A 16,350-nucleotide genomic window follows, 5' to 3' on the forward strand; every position below is an offset into this window, starting at 1 on the left:
GCCAATCTAATACCAGATGATGATTGTGGTGGACGCCGGGCCATGACGTTTCATTTCTTATTTTATTGTATGTGTTGTCCTTTTTTATTTTGCAGTTGTTTTACTCTTTGTGCTGTCACTTGTAGTAACTCATGATGTTGTCTTTTTTATTGCATATTCTTTTTTATTATATCTTTGTTTTACTAGTGATGCTATCATTTATCATTACTTGTTGTCATAACAACGCACTATCAATCCTGCTTATTCACCTTGTTAGCCTGCATTCTTACCGTTTGCCATTAGCAGTTACGGGTCATGCTGTTATATATAAAGGAGCGCGCTCACTTAGTGTTGCAGAGCAAATGGCCGTACATTCCTCGGCTAGTAGATTTCCTTCTCTAATAAAAAACAGAACGAAACCACGGGCAGTTTATTTCTTTATCAAATAGTCTAGATCGTGCCAAGTAAAGACCGGCAAAATTCTTTACATTAAAATTAGGTCAATAGCTTAGCTGTGCACATCAAAACATCATGAAAAGGAGCTGCAACTGAGTAAGAACTCCCTAACCTTTACATGCATGTGCAATTACTAAACCATAACTGTCACGAACCACTTTTATTGTATTTACTAAGTAAATCAGACACGCTGATTCTGATTTTGTACTCAAAATATAGATTAGTCCACTAACCTTCAAAGTCATTTAGGCTTTTTTAAAGCGTTTTAAAATTTGTTTCAAAAACAGCACAATCGGCATTACAAGCTCCGCCCATAAATATCCGACGAAACCTAGCTTTTTCAAAACGGAAGTTCGGAATGTTTCGTCCGATTTAGAATAACAGAGAAAGGTGTCTTAAAACCCATTATTATCTAATTCCAGCCTGTAAAATAATTTCAGTTTTCTTATGAAAGGGATATAAACTATTTAAAATTGCTTGCAGCTCGTTACATGAAGTTTAAATGGGCTGGACGCCAAGAAAAATGAGCTCAAAAAGTGCGGTTTTATCACAAACTAGCGTTGTTATCGCGCTTTTTAAATATGCAATGCTAAATAGCTTATCTACCTTTCAGAAAAGACTGATATTATTTTTAAGGCTGAATTTAGATATTAATGGATTTTAAAACACCTATCTCCATTATTCTAAATCGGTCTAAACATACCTACATAACTTCTGTTCCTAAAAAAGCTAGGTTACATCACGTATTTATGGGCGGAGCTTGTTATGCTGATTGTGTTGTTTTTGAAACCGGTATTAAAACGCTATAAAAATCTTTCATTACTCTGAAAGTTAGTGGCCTAATCTTTATTTTTATTACAAAATCGCAATCAGCGTGTATGATTTAGCTAGTAAATACGATAAAAGTTGTTCGTGGCAGTGATGGTTTAAATCAAAAATTAACACCCTTCTGGATGAAGTATTGAGCAAAAAAGTAGTACATTTCATGTCAAACCACTTTACCAATGCAGTATACAGAAATGCATTTAGTTAGGTACAACCTATTGCGCATGGAAGGTTCTTGCAAATGTTGACAAGGATTTTACATCACACTCAAAAACCCTTTAGTGCAATCACTTCACACGCAAGCATCAAATGTGTAGTCTCCCATTTTGGCTGGGTTAATTTAGAAATGATAACCCAACGTGGCAGGCCTACCGATAAACCGTACATGCAATTATATTTCACATGACTTACAGCATCGGGCACACCATAGAATAATGTGGTGATTATTTCAGTATGTTAGATGTCGTCCACTCTGATTCATACGGTGTTCAAACATGCAGATAGCTCTACTCAACCAATTTATAAAGAGAATCATCATTATCGATTAAAATGAAAAAAATCTGATTATTTTATGGAATAATTATGACGCTTAACAAGTTTGTTGTGTATATATCATAATTAATTTTTTTTGCAAACTACTCGGAGCAAAGCAACAAAAAATACAAACCATTGGGTAGATACATGCACCAATAATCAGATGAAATGTGGTTTCGGAAACTTATTTTCTCATTTTTTATTGTTTTTCAATTAAGAAAAGTTGCAAGTTCAAACAATACAAATGAATCATTTGACATTAAGCCATATCTCTATAGGGTTTTCGTACTGTCACATTTTTGCTTCAGAGAGAATGGACAGCGTTTTTCTGTTGATTCAACGGTATAATGCATTATTTATCGTCCTATACCGCTGAATATTGAACTGAAAACTTTTAGTTCAATGCCGATGACTGCTGTCCGAGCTGCTGACTTTGATTTGACAAGGCTTTAATTTTGAAATCCTTACTTGCGAAATGTAGAGTGCATGCCAATTTTAAGAGGTTTAGGTATAAAAACGCGAGAATGCTGCCTTTAGCCGTATATTTTTGTCATGCACAAGTGAGGTGCATGTAAATTTATTTTAGCTGAACTAAAATATAGAGGTGTTACAATAGAATGTGGGAAATATAGTAGAGGCAAGGATATGTACTGATGGACCATTCAAGTTAATTTTTTTTGCTTTGGTTAATATTTCAGTTGCCCTTTCTGATAAAGTATTCTTGAAAATGTAACTATTCAGGCTACGCATCATAAAACATAGCTTGAATAATCTTAATTATTCATTACCGTTGAAATATTAGTTTTACCGTTTTAGATAATGCTAAATTAAATAATTATCTAAAGACACAAAATAAATATTAGTTAAACTTGTTTTTGTTCCTTCAAATTTATTTAGTGACGTTATATCAGTTGTACTCGTATATTTACCAGAATGTTTAAAGCGATATAGCCGCCTGCGTTGACAAGCCATTTGCAAAAATAAAAGTAAGTACTACTTTTCGTGCATAGCGGTCAAATTGATGTGTATATAGAAACCCAACGTATTATGCTTGAGTACAGTATATAGTGAATGAATACAAGTAGACCGTTCTTGACAACACTGGGATAGTAACTGAGGACAAATTTCATGCAGGATGATAAAAACCACATGATGAAATAGAATGTGATACATCGCCACTAATGACCATAGTTAACCCACTAAATGACCATGGCTGAACAATGTTAGCTGACATACTTTGACATCTCCTTTTTTCCAAAATTAGACTTCTGGTTAGTTTCGGTGTGAGAAAACTCGAAAGAGATATTCACCAATCCAAAAAATATTTAAGCCGTGGTGTCTCTAAACTGAGATAAAATGGAGCTAAAATAAAACATGAACATATTCATGCTGCTTGCGATCCACTCTACTACATATCTAATATGTGATAGCAAATCCATGCATAGTAGCAATACGCCATATCAGCCATAAAATATGCTAAGCTAGAACATGAAATGATTTATGCTGCAGGCGTACTACAAGTATAATCTCACGACCAAACGAGCAAATGCAAAGTTTGGGAGTTTTTTTGATAAATGCATGTGCACACAAATTACAAAAATTTTTCATCAACAATGAGACGAAACCTTGTTTCGAAATCTCATCAACAAATTTAACCGCTGTTTTGTAGAGTCGTTAAAGTATAATAACGATACAAAACACATTTAAACCTATTTAAATATGTTACCAAGTCTTTGTAAACTGTTGGCAGTATCTTAAAACTTACCCATCTGATCGGATTATACACATTAGACAGATTAATTTGTACGAAAATTGCCACAAAACGCTTGAAAAGCTTTGTTTAATAAAAGTTAAGACCGGCCTACGATGCGCCAATAAAGCCGTCCGACAGATAGTAGAACTATTTAGCAGTGCAAATTTTATGAAAAACCCCTGCTCATTTCATCAGTCTGTGGCATTGTTTACATGTTATCGAATTTATTCGAAGGTTAATGCAATGAAAGTACACCGTTTGAGGCATATACCGAATTACAGGTACGAAATTGTGGTACACAGTTTATCAGCCTATGTTTTTTGTCCAATCACCAAAGGTTTCCTTATTTAAAACGTTGGAAAAAAATATTTACAACTTATGTACAAGCTAGGGCCGAACTACAACACCCCTTTATGACGAGAACATTTTTTATTTTAGTTACTGCAGTTTGCAGAGAGCTTTCAGACGCGTGAACGCTCATACTTGCCTTCTGTTAAAGATCGCTCTCAAAACCATTCTACATTCAACGCAACCTACTTTCAAACTGTATATAGTACCCAGTAGCTTGCCATTTTACTTCTACTTTTGCATTTCAGAGTTATAATAAACATGTTTTCTTATCGTTGTTGGTAAAATACATACATTACAGTCGGTTAGGCCTACATCTTCAATTAATATTTTTTTTGTGGAACCTGTTTGAGATAGTAGTAGCTTGGGTGGAATTTTTTGTGTGATTAGATGTGGTTTATTATAATATTAAACCAAGCTTTTCAAGCTATTTCTAGAACATTTCTATTTCAAACAAGTCTCATTTACACTATACTCAGTCAATTCCTGCTGAGAACTACTTTTTCAACAACCAACAGTACCCTTTATTTTTTCCATTATCACTTTGGTCGGCGGGCTGTATGACAATGGAAATTCTAGTATATATGACAGAAAACTAAACAATGTTAGCTGACTTCGTATTATGACAATAGCAGTATTTGCAAGTTTGATTAGCCGGTGGGCCACTATGACTGGTAGTTAATAAACCTTACTGCGAGGAAATAACACGCTGGCAAGCAAAAACAATTGATTACTCCAACAATTACGCTGGAAAAGATATGAGTGTGCATTGTATGTATATAACTTGCTGTGGAAATCCTATCAAATGTCACTGCAGCTGTACTGCTTTATGATAGACTCACATAATAGCTATTTACAATATATCATGATATGGCATTCAGGAATTTTTGTTTTTCGGTTCTTTGTTTTTCACAGTGTAGCCTCATCAATTAGCATGCTAAATTGTGTCGGTTATATAACTGTATGTTCTTGGTAAACCCTTCTTATAAATTAATCTGTAAACTTATCTTGTTGTTTCTTGTTTCTGCTGCAAACTGGTTTTCATATCACTTATCCAGTGTCAGCTGAAAAATAAAGATGAGCGTAGTGAAACCGCTATACAAGTAACATTTCAATCGAGGTGCAGCATAGTAGTGCAGCACTTTATGATGAATTATATATTGATATTGTTATGTTTCTGCACAGAAGCAATTAAATAGAGTATTAAATTAGAGAAATGGTTTATTGCACACTCCAGAGACAACTGATTTGATAACAGAAAACCCAAGTATTTATATGTTTGGTCATAGAAAAGCTTTGTAAAAAGCTACAAGCATTATTAATAGCTATAATGAGACAGTACTATATAATATTAGCTTGTATAAAGCTTTAGCTAAAAAGCATAATGTTTGTTGGCAAAGTACCAATAATACTTGGCACTTGCATGACACCTCCTCACTAAGCTAAAGGTTCTTTCTGGTTCTCTTAGACCTTCGGGGTTTGTCTCTGCTATATCAGAGCCAATGCGAGGCCAATAGACAGCAGTTCGAGCTAGCTTCTTCATTCTTTCCATTCCAAAGTGTCCAAGGTGAAGGATCTTTAATACTTCCTGTTGTAACTTGACAGGAATGACTACTCTGTTGCCATATAGAAGACAACCTTCAGTGATAGAAAGTGAATCTGAGATCTTGTGGAAGAGTGACAGCTGAGTCTCCTTCATCTCTTTGTTACCAGGCCATCCTTCTGCTGTGTAGCGCATTACTGTGGCTAGTGTTGGGTCTTTCTTTGTCTCCTTTGCTAGAACATTGTAGTCTGTAGAGTTGAGCTGTTGTCCAATAGTGTGAATAGTGCATACTGTATCAACATCATCCTCATCTTCTCTTGCATCAAACTCTTCATCAGGTCCAACTGGCAATCTTGAGAGGACATCTGCATTTTGATGATGCTGGGTAGATCTGTATTCTATGGTGTAGTCATACTGATTTAGTACCAAAGTATTTAGAGCAAATATAATTGAGAGAGCTTCTTTTTGTATTTGTCCATATTTCCTCTGTGTGCTGGTCAGTGTTTTTGAAACATTGGCTATTGGTCTCTCACTTCCATCAGGATAACGATGAAATAGTACAGCTCCCAGTCCAGTTTCTGAAGCATCACATGAGATTCCAATGTCAAGATCTGGGTTGAAGTGTGCTAAGACACTATCAGTTGATAGCATATCTTTCAGTTTGTTGAAGCTCTTTTCTTGTTCAGTGCCCCACTTCCAGGTCTCTCCTTTGCGTGTCAGTTTGTGCAATGGTCCTGTGAGTTGTGACAGATTGGGTATGAACTTGCTGTAGAATTGTGTAGCTCCTAAGAAAGATCTTAGCTGAGTTAAGTCTGTTGGGACTGGCATCTGTTGTACTGCATCTGCCTTCTTTCCTTTAGTGATTCCCTTTGAAGTGAGTTTGTGTCCCAGATACTCTACTGTAGGTTGAGCAAAACAGCACTTGTCTTTTCTACATCTGAGCCATCTTTCTTCTAATCTTTGAAGAAGTCGACGTAAGTTTTGTAGATGGCTCTCTGCATTGGCTCCACTCACTAGTATATCATCTAGGTATACTGCTACTCCTGGGAGGTCTTGTGTCAGTTGCTCCATGATTTCTTGAAAATACCCTGGTGCTGAGCTTATGCCAAAGGGCAACCTCTTCTGTAGTAGTACTCCTGCTAGTCGTCATTGACTTTCTGGTGCCAACAATATTTGATTGTAGGCATCTGCTAAATCAATCTTTATGTAGCAATAGCCTCCACCTAGTTTTCTGATTAGATCTTCTGGTAGTGGGATAGGTTTCCTATGTGTTTCTAGCTGATTATTGATAGTCTTGGAGTAGTCTCCACATACTCTGATCTTCCCTGCAGCTTGACCTGTTGTAGATTTGCGTACAGGTACAACTGGTGTTCCATACTGGTTGAATTGAGTTGGTTCCCATATGCCTTTAGCTACACCTGCTTCGTATGCTTGGTTGAGCTCTTCTGTCAAGGCAATAGGAACTGGTCTGGGTCGACAGAAGACTGGCTTTGTTGAAGGTTTGAAGTTTATCTCTAGTTCAAAGTTCTTGAGACATCCTAGCTCGTCTTTGAATATTTCTGGAAATTATTTGCACATCTCCTTACACTTGATTTGTAACCTCCCATCTGGCTGGTTCTCTGTGATTGTTGATACAAGGTTCTGTTGTAGCTTGTCATCAATAGAGATGCCTAGTTGCTGTATAGCAGTTCTTCCTAGTAGGTTGAGATCTTGTACAGCACTAATCACAAATGGTAGTCTGACTTCTTTCTGTGCATCCAATTGGGCAGTTAGCTCACATCTGCCAAGCGTCTCTATGAGATGTCCTGAGGCTGATTTGTAGTTAACTGTAGTAGGTTTTAGGTTTGGCTTTCCTAGCTTCTCCCATATTGATTTACAGATGAAGTTGTCACATGCTCCAGTGTCCAGTTCAAGTGTGAAGTTGTCTCCCTCCAGTTTGATGTTTTCAGCAAGTTTCACCATCTTGGTTGATGTGCATTCTATCATCTTTACTGGTTTTTCTGCTGCAGATGATTTCTTTTTCTTGCATGCTCTTTCTATGTGACCTTGTTTAGAACAAAAGTTGCAGGTGGCTGCTTTGAATCTGCAGTCATCCGCTGTATGGTTAGTTCGGTCACATCTGTAGCATAGCTTTCCTTCCTTCTGCTTGTCAGGTGTAGAGTTGTTTTTCTGGATTGGTTTGTATCTTGATTTCTGTTGAGCAACCTTGTTGACTTTGGACGAGTTTCCATAAACTGTCTCTTTGGCAACTTTAGCTGCTTCTCCTGTTTCCTGTGCTACCTGTATAGCTTTGTTGAAGTTGAGTTCATTGTCCTTGACCTTGAAGAGAGATTTGAGAACTGCTTCATTGTTTACAGAGCAGATAAATCTTGTTCTGAGAGCCTCATCTAATGGATCTGTAATGTCTATGAAGGCACATGTAGTTGCATCTTGACGAATTCTGGCAGCTAACTCTTGAATAGTTTCTCCAGGTTTCCTCTGCATGTCACTCCAATACTTGTAACGCTCTCTAACAATGAAGCGCTTAGGGTCATACTGGTCTTTGAGAAATTCCAGTATTTCATCCATGTTGAGGTCGTTGATCTGCTTGGGTGTTGAAAGCTGAGCTGCCATATTACTAAGCTGCTTGTAGAGTGTAGGCTGTTGGTTGGTGAGAAAAGTGCCAGCAATCTTGTCTTGATGAATAGAATTTGCTGCAATGAATGTGTTGAATCTGTCTATGTAATCTGTTAGTAGCTCTGCTGTTGGGTCAAAACCTGGGAAGGCTGGAACAGCGGTTGCAGCTGTTTCTTGTTTCCGTTGTAGGTTTTGTAGTAGTAGCTCCATCAGTTTCTTATTCTCCTCCATTCTTTCATCTTGCTGACGTCTGTATTCCTCTTGTTGCTGCTTGAACTCCTCATGCTGCTGTTGTCTATGCTCTTCTTGCTGCTTTCTCTGCTCCTCTTGCTGCTGTCTCTGGTCCTCCTGCTGCTTCTGCATTAGCTTGATCAGGTCTGCTACTTCTGCCATTGTAGTGGTGCAATTTTGAACAGTTACTCTTGTAATAAACTAGAACTCTTTGTATCGATTTTATCAATGATAAAATCTGAACAAAACTCTTTGTAACTGTTCAAAAGAGAAATCCTTGTCGCCAATTAGCTTCTGTTATGTTTCTGCACAGAAGCAATTAAATAGAGTATTAAATTAGAGAAATGGTTTATTGCACACTCCAGAGACAACTGATTTGATAACAGAAAACCCAAGTATTTATATGTTTGGTCATAGAAAAGCTTTGTAAAAAGCTACAAGCATTATTAATAGCTATAATGAGACAGTACTATATAATATTAGCTTGTATAAAGCTTTAGCTAAAAAGCATAATGTTTGTTGGCAAAGTACCAATAATACCTGGCACTTGCATGACAGATATCTAAGCAAATGAACTTACCATATTTTTGCTATACTGCTCAATGATTATTAAGTTTAAACGAGGTACCAAAAAACTTTAGTAAATGTAAGAATTTGAAATGTTTTGTAGTTATTGGTGGGCAGTAACAGTTGCCTTTAAAATGCTGCTACATTCATTGATTGTTTCCATAACTGACTATTATTTCCTGCTTCTGCTTCTATGTTTTTCACCAATCGGCTCGCGCCTTTATTGTGGTTTGACCCAAGTTTTTGGAGGTAAATAATACAGTATGTTATCGCTTCTAACAACAGGTTTCCCTGTGGAGCGCCAATAATGCAGCGCTACATGCACAGTGTAATAGGTAGCTAGTTATGTATCGTTAGGTAAATCTTTTTTTGCCTTATGAGTGAGCCAAATGCTTGAAAGCTTCTGTTATTTAAGTCTGCATATCATTCATTAATAGCGTGCTGTATTTAAGCCTTTTTTATGTTCAGGAGAAAAATAGTAGTTAGTGCCTTAGTTTTGGCTTGGTACTTTAGCTCAGTAGGTATATCAATAAAGGTGTCTTGACTTAGACAACACTTTTACCAACATTGATATAGAAATCGGTTCATTTTGAAGTGAGCGCTCATGTTCTTACTCTGACATGTCAATTTCACTTAGTTTTTTTCTGTATTAGTTAATTATTTTAAGTTATTATCCTTAATCATGAGATTTAAACCTTGTTTGCATTTTAATAACTTTGTTCACAATATTGAAAAATTATCATAATGGTTGCATTACCTTACTTTGATATTTCATGCAGGTTTTATTTATCTTTCAAAACTTTTCTTGTTGTTTTGTTGTTAGTTTAATCTGCAACAATAGATAAAACTTGTGGATTACATTGCATTTGCATAGAACGTTACCAGCATACCACTGGTGTTGATGACAACTGTAAAAGCATATTATATGCAAACTTACAGTGCCTGCTGCCACAGTTACAAGTAAATGTGGAAGTCCTGCTTATATTTTCATTATAGAGATAAGATGAGAAGACCTTTAGTCTGTGTTCTCTCTGCAGAACTAAAACTCACTGAGGAATTGAAGCGGCACTGTGCTCATAAATGTGAAAAGATTGTTGCCATCTCTCCTGAAGATGTTCAACAAAAAGATAGAGTGTTATAGAACGAAGCGGACATCATTCTCTCAGATCCACACTTTGCACATTTGTGGTTGAACGGTCTACATGATCTCAAATTTATTCATGGAACGTGGGCTGGAGTTGACAGGTTAGCTACAGTTATAAAAATGTTAAGATTCAATATTACCTAATCTATTCATAATAAATATCAGTTGTGACCAAATACTGGAATTTATCAACTGTTTACGTTAAGCTATTGTATGTGACAAACGCGATTGAAGACACACTGTTGCACTCAATGTGTATTGTCATATCGCGCACAAAATTATGTTGTTATCACATATTCTTGTATACAAACAAATTTTTACATGTGAAGTTAATTTGTGTGATCACCTCTGTATGTTAAAAGTGTTGTTTGCTGAAAGAAATATTATTCCCACAAAACACACCAATTTTTTGACTGCCTTCACGCCTGGTAAACTCAGGATAACTCCTCAATACTCGGGTATGAAGTTAACTACACCTAACATAAAATAAATGCATTGTATAAAATGGATTGTATCCAGTTGTATGGATAGAAAACTGAATATAAAATTTACATTAATGTAGTAATCCTTAACAAAAAAAGGATCTATTGTCACTCTATTTCAGCGACACTCACGTGAATGTGCAGGTATGGAACTGTATAGGTGGTAGGGACTGGAATGTGATATGATTTCATCAGCGAGGTTTTACCTAATAGAACACATATGAATGTTGCCGTAAAAATTTCTTTTGATGTTCACCACACAGAACTTTTGACAAGCACATCAACCTTACAAGGAACTATATCTCTTTGTTTGTAGCTTGATGAGGCTAGTACAGGAGCAAAATTTAACTCCCCAATTCCCTTACTGTCGATTTGCAGGGAGGGTTGGGCAAGCCATATCTGATCATGTCATATCATAAATCAAAGCCCACTAGCGTAAATTTCATAAAGTACATGAAGCGGAGGCAAGGTGTAAATGGTTAGTAGTATATTCATAACATTTGGTCAGCGTCAGTAGACATTTTTATTTGATAATAAATTTGATTATTGAGTTTAGCTTAAGTACAGGCATGTAAAAGTCACTCTACCCTATTTACAACAGAGACTCATGATGGCTGATGCAACTGGCCAGTTTTGTTTGCTATTAGTATATGAATCAGAGGCTATATAGAAATGTGGTGGACCAGTTATATTCTTAAATGATTAGTTTAAATTCTTGTTTTAAAGGAGGCATGAAAACGTATTTTTGAAATTCACATAGGTAATTTACACAACAAGTTTTCTACTAATATGTGAAAGCCTGACTACCCCTAAAATTGTGTCAGCAATCTATTGTTTCGTAAAGAACGAGAAAGTTTCTGTTTGTGTGCTGAAGCCACTCTAACTTGTCTACTTTGCTACTAGGCAGCTAAGTGATCTTGATGAGTCAAATATAGATTCATTCTTCCAAGTTTCATATACAAAATGTTATTAGTTGAGAATTACTTAAGAATTCATACTGCAAAGGATCTTCTGCGAACCCTTTAATGCAAGATTAAGAACTCACCTTTTTTTTTAATAATATAGAAATATATAAAGATTTTCACGTTAATATATAACCATATGTGACCCAGGCAGTCAGAATGTACAATCGTGCTAAAACAACATTTTTGAGTTATTTACAGATTCAAAATCAACGATATCTGAGGATTTTAATGCAATTTAAATTTTTTAATTCGGATTATATATGCCCAGGTTATGCAAGATTTAGTAGCGAAGGTCTCACAATGAACTAAAACTGTTGTTTTGAGTTTAGGCAGGATAAGGTTGCCGATTCATGAAATGTAAATCATGGTATTTGTTTACAAATCTAAATGTCATAGCAACAAACCACTTAATCTAAACCTATATTGATGAAACTTGGCATTCTACACATTAACACCCTGAAAAAGATGATGGTAATGTTTTATTTGAATTTGATTTGCGGTTAACCTTCCAAAGGTCAGGGGAAGGTCAGCAATATATGTGGCAAAAAGCTCACCTTCCTGGGGATTTACATTAAAAGGGTATGCTTCAAACTGGCCACTTATCATCAAGCTATATTGCTATGACTGCATATAATGACAATCCAACGACTTATCAAAATGTTGAAATTGTATTCAAATTGTCCATCCATACAGAAGGTCATGGTAAGGTCAACAAAAGGTGACCCCAGAAGGCATCAAGATGCGGAAATACCAACCCAGCTCATCAAGTGACCATTCAATCTAGAGCTATTTTTATGTAGTTTAACACTCACACATTGTAACCCGGAGTACACTGCAGAAATTTATTGTAGCCCATTCAACGGGTTTGCTTGTTATATTAGTGGCAGTTTGTCCCAACACAACCATATCAAATGTGTCCTTCGGTAATCCTTGATACACAGTTCTAACAAGGCTTATTTGTTTAGATGACATAAAACTAGTGCAGATTTCCTTACATTTGCATCCACTTATTAGTTTGATGTCAACAGCTATAATGGGAGAGTTATCAGCAGTGATAGGCTGATCGTTATTATCTATAATTTAATTAATTAGGATGATCGCTGTTACTCTCCTTATTGTAAGCAGCCACATATTGCGTAAGCAGCTGTATTTCTGAGGTTTCCCTCTTATCACAATCTTCATCATCGCTTTCACTATAATCTGAGGCAGCTGACTCAGATTCTAAGTAGAAATACTTAGGATTACATCTAAATTATTAGTGTCAACTAGCCGTAATTTGTGCGACGGTTTATTTTGTTTTAGTTTGAGAAGTTGAAACAGAAAATGGCCACATATACGCGCCCACCCGCAATTAGAGTCTATACTTAAGATCTTGGGTTGTAACAAATTCCATAGCAACCACCGATATGGGTAGACTTAAATGGCAATTCTGGCTTTATGATTAGTCAAACACAAAAATAAACAAGATCACGTGAAAAAGCAGGGTCGAATGCACTATAAACCACTGTTTACTAAAATAGTGACGGTGAGTCATATAATAGCATATAGCACGCGTTGCGCTCTATTGTGAACAATCCAATTACCGCACGATTGTACATTCTGACTGCCGGGGTCACATATGTCTAATGCTAGAGGTGGTTCTAGTAAGAATTGATTCTAACTAAATGGTTTTTGTTTTCTTAAAATAATTCACCATAAAGATAACCTTTGCTCTAGTGTTTTTATCTGTTGACAGCACAGCAGCATGATTTGTAGCTTGTATTGTTTTATAATGCAGGTCGCAAGAAATAAGAGATAACATAGTTCAGAATACACGGAATATTGACAAGTTGTCTATAGAAATACTTGGTGTGGGGGACATAGGAAAATGTGGTAGGATCATTATCACTGATATCCAAACTGTACTATTAGCTGCATTAGTACAAGGAATGTAGAGAAGGCATGTACAAATCTCACATACTGAGTCTCAAGTCTAGGCCAATTATTTTCACGCAGACTTTTTATTATTTCCGTAGGAAAAGCCTCGACATATTCTCTCTCCGTTTGGTCAGACAAATACAAAACCTGATTTTTACACACGCACACACACATTTCTATGCAAAAAATTGATATTATTAACCCTTTTGCAGGTGGTGCGACATTAATGTCGTTTAGCGATATCGATCCTAGTGGGTGGTGCGACATTAATGTCGATATCGTACGCACTACGTATTAAGACTTACTACGGGTCTGTGTTCATTTTTCTATTCATTTAAATACGTTATAAAGTAAAAGAGCACATGTGGCGACTTGAATAACTACATTTTAGACATGTATCTTCTCATTTCAACTTGTTTTGGGGCGATCGTTATCAAACGTCATTCAATGTTTTTTTTTTATTCAGTAAGATACTAAGCCGTTTTCCCCGAATCGAATTTTATGCTTTTATAAGAACAAAAGGACTTGCTATTGGTCTGTGTTCGTTATTCTATCAAATTAAATACTTTTAAAGTAAAAGAACAAATGTGAGGACTTGAATAACTACATTTTAGACATGTATATTTTCATTTCAACTCGTTTTGGGCGATCGTTATCAATATCGATGTGTTTTTTTACTCGGTAAAATACTAAGCCTTTTTCCCCCCAATGATTTTTATGCTTTGCGATCGTTATCGATGCCCTTTCTTTGTGCTTTTTTTACTTAGTGAGATCCAATCATTGATCTTTTGAGAACACAAAAACATTTTATAATCATGGCTTCATCTTCCCAACGACCTGCTAAATCAACTCGAAGGGCCCAGTTCGTTTTGGCAGATTCTATTATTGATAACTCAGACAGTGACTCAAATTTTTCTGATGTGAATCTAATGGACTTTGATATAAGTGACGGGTCTAGTGATGACGATGCCTCTGTTGTTGGGCCAAGGGATGATGGAGGAGATGCAATTAGTAATGATGGGGTTTGGACTGTAATTAGAAACCTTACCAATGACAAATGCCCCAATGTCAATGATTTTACCAGTCCCATTGGGCCAGTATTTGTTCCACCAGAGGCAACTGCAGTGGATTATTTTGAGAGATTTTTTGCTCCAACTGAGCAGGGGGGTGTTTCTTTGTGGGAACATCTAGTCATTGAAACCAACAAGTATAAAGAGTACTATACAAGAAATAAACAGGTTCTCAAGCAGCACTCCAAAGTACACAAGTGGAAAGATGTAACAGAAGAACAAATGAAAGCATTTATTGGCACTATCTTGAACATGGGTATAAATAGAAAGAAGACTATTGAATCCTACTGGGACAGCACCAACTGGAGTCAGATTGTCCCACCATTCAAAGAAACATTTACACAGGATACTTTCAAACTAATCTTGCGTTTCTTTCATGTCAGTGACAGTGACCAAGAGCCAGAGAAAGGAACACCGGAATATGATCAGCTCTACAAGTTCAGACCAGTACTAGAGCATCTAAACAAAGCTTGGCAAAAAGAGTTTAATCTGGGGCATGTTCTCTCGATTGATGAATCTATAGTGGGTTTTAAGGGGAGGCATCCTTTGGTGAATTACATACGCATCAAGAAACACCATCAGTGGGGGCCGAAGGAATATAACTTGTGTGACTCTGCAACCGGCTACTGTTCACAGACTATGTATCATACTAAGGGAATGACAAAAGGTGTCTCTGGTCAGCCATTTTCTGTATGTGAAGCACTCATGGAGCCTCATATAAACAAAAACCACCATCTCATAGTGGATAACTACTACACAAGTGTAGACCTTTGTGAAAAGTTTCTGACCAAAGGCACATACGTCACAGGAACTGTAAGAGCAGGCCGTGTGAAACTTCCAAACGAAATGAAAGTGAAAATGAAGAACAAAGGAGAGATATTGGCTAGTAGAAAAGGCAACCTTCTTGCAGTCAGTTGGGTGGACAGAAAGCAGGTCAGATTGTTGTCCACTTGCTCAACAGCGAACATGGTAGAGAAAGAAGTATTCAATGGAACCAGGAAAGTTCCACAGGTAGTAGTAGATTACAATTCTGGAATGGGGGGCGTAGATCAATCTGATCAGATGACCGATCAATATTCTGGGGAGTTTCGCACAGTAAAGCTGTGGAAGAAAGTAGTCCTACACCTCATTGACAGAACTGCTACCAATGCTTATACCTGCTACAAGGCTAATCCCAACATTGTAGGAAAGAAGATGGACCATCACCGCTTTCTTATTCAGTTAGTCGAAGGGTTGATTGGAGATTACCGTGAGCCTAGAAAACATGTAGGACGACCTAGCTGCTCTCCAGTTGCAAGGAAAACTGCCAGGCATTTCCTTGAAGTCATTCCAGATGGTAAAAGAAAGAAATGTACTGTATGTGCTAAACCAAGAGGTCAAGGCTACAAAGGTTCTAGAATCGGTACATGGTGCAAAGATTGTGGAGTCGGATTGTGCAAAGGTGCTTGCTTCAACTCTTATCACACTTAGACAATATGGACTATAGACCACAAATAGACTGTATGGACTATGGATATGTGCTATGGACTAAGTCTAAACAGTGGCTAATATGCATTACAAAGATTAGTTCTTATTTTGTAAAATGCTTTATTTGTAATATAAAAACAGAATATGTTTTATTCAACAATATAACATTATCGCAAAAAACAATCAAATTTTTCAATTTTCTTTAAAATTTACATGTGTAAGGGTAGATTAAATAGCTCATATAGGCACAAAGAGTGTAAAACTGTTTGTTAAATGCCTTGTTATATGATACAAACCTATCATACAACCATAGTGTAGCAAAAAAATATCATTTCAATAAAGTTTTAAAATTTTCATTTTTTTGAAAAATTAATTCACCCATGACGAGCTGATATAGGCTCAAAAACTCACCTGCGAAAGGGTTAATTCAACATGTTCAGGATTTTTATTTTG

The 16,350-nt window shown here is 36.5% G+C and overlaps 1 protein-coding gene across 1 annotated transcript; it reads left to right on the forward strand.

Annotated features, from left to right (window-relative positions):
- Positions 1 to 14,175: 14,175 nt before the first annotated feature.
- Positions 14,176 to 15,900, forward strand: LOC137402432 (piggyBac transposable element-derived protein 4-like). Its single transcript, XM_068088930.1, has one exon. The coding sequence runs from the start codon at positions 14,176 to 14,178 to the stop codon at positions 15,898 to 15,900; it is 1,725 nt and encodes a 574-aa protein (XP_067945031.1).
- Positions 15,901 to 16,350: the final 450 nt, after the last annotated feature.

This window comes from Watersipora subatra, chromosome 8, assembly GCF_963576615.1.
Source record: "Watersipora subatra chromosome 8, tzWatSuba1.1, whole genome shotgun sequence".
In the NCBI taxonomy this organism is placed as follows: Eukaryota; Metazoa; Bryozoa; class Gymnolaemata; order Cheilostomatida; family Watersiporidae; genus Watersipora; species Watersipora subatra.

Excerpts from the sequence above, each read along its gene's own strand:
- LOC137402432 (XM_068088930.1), top strand. The coding sequence starts at position 14,176 with ATGGCTTCATCTTCCCAACGACCTGCTAAATCAACTCGAAGGGCCCAG.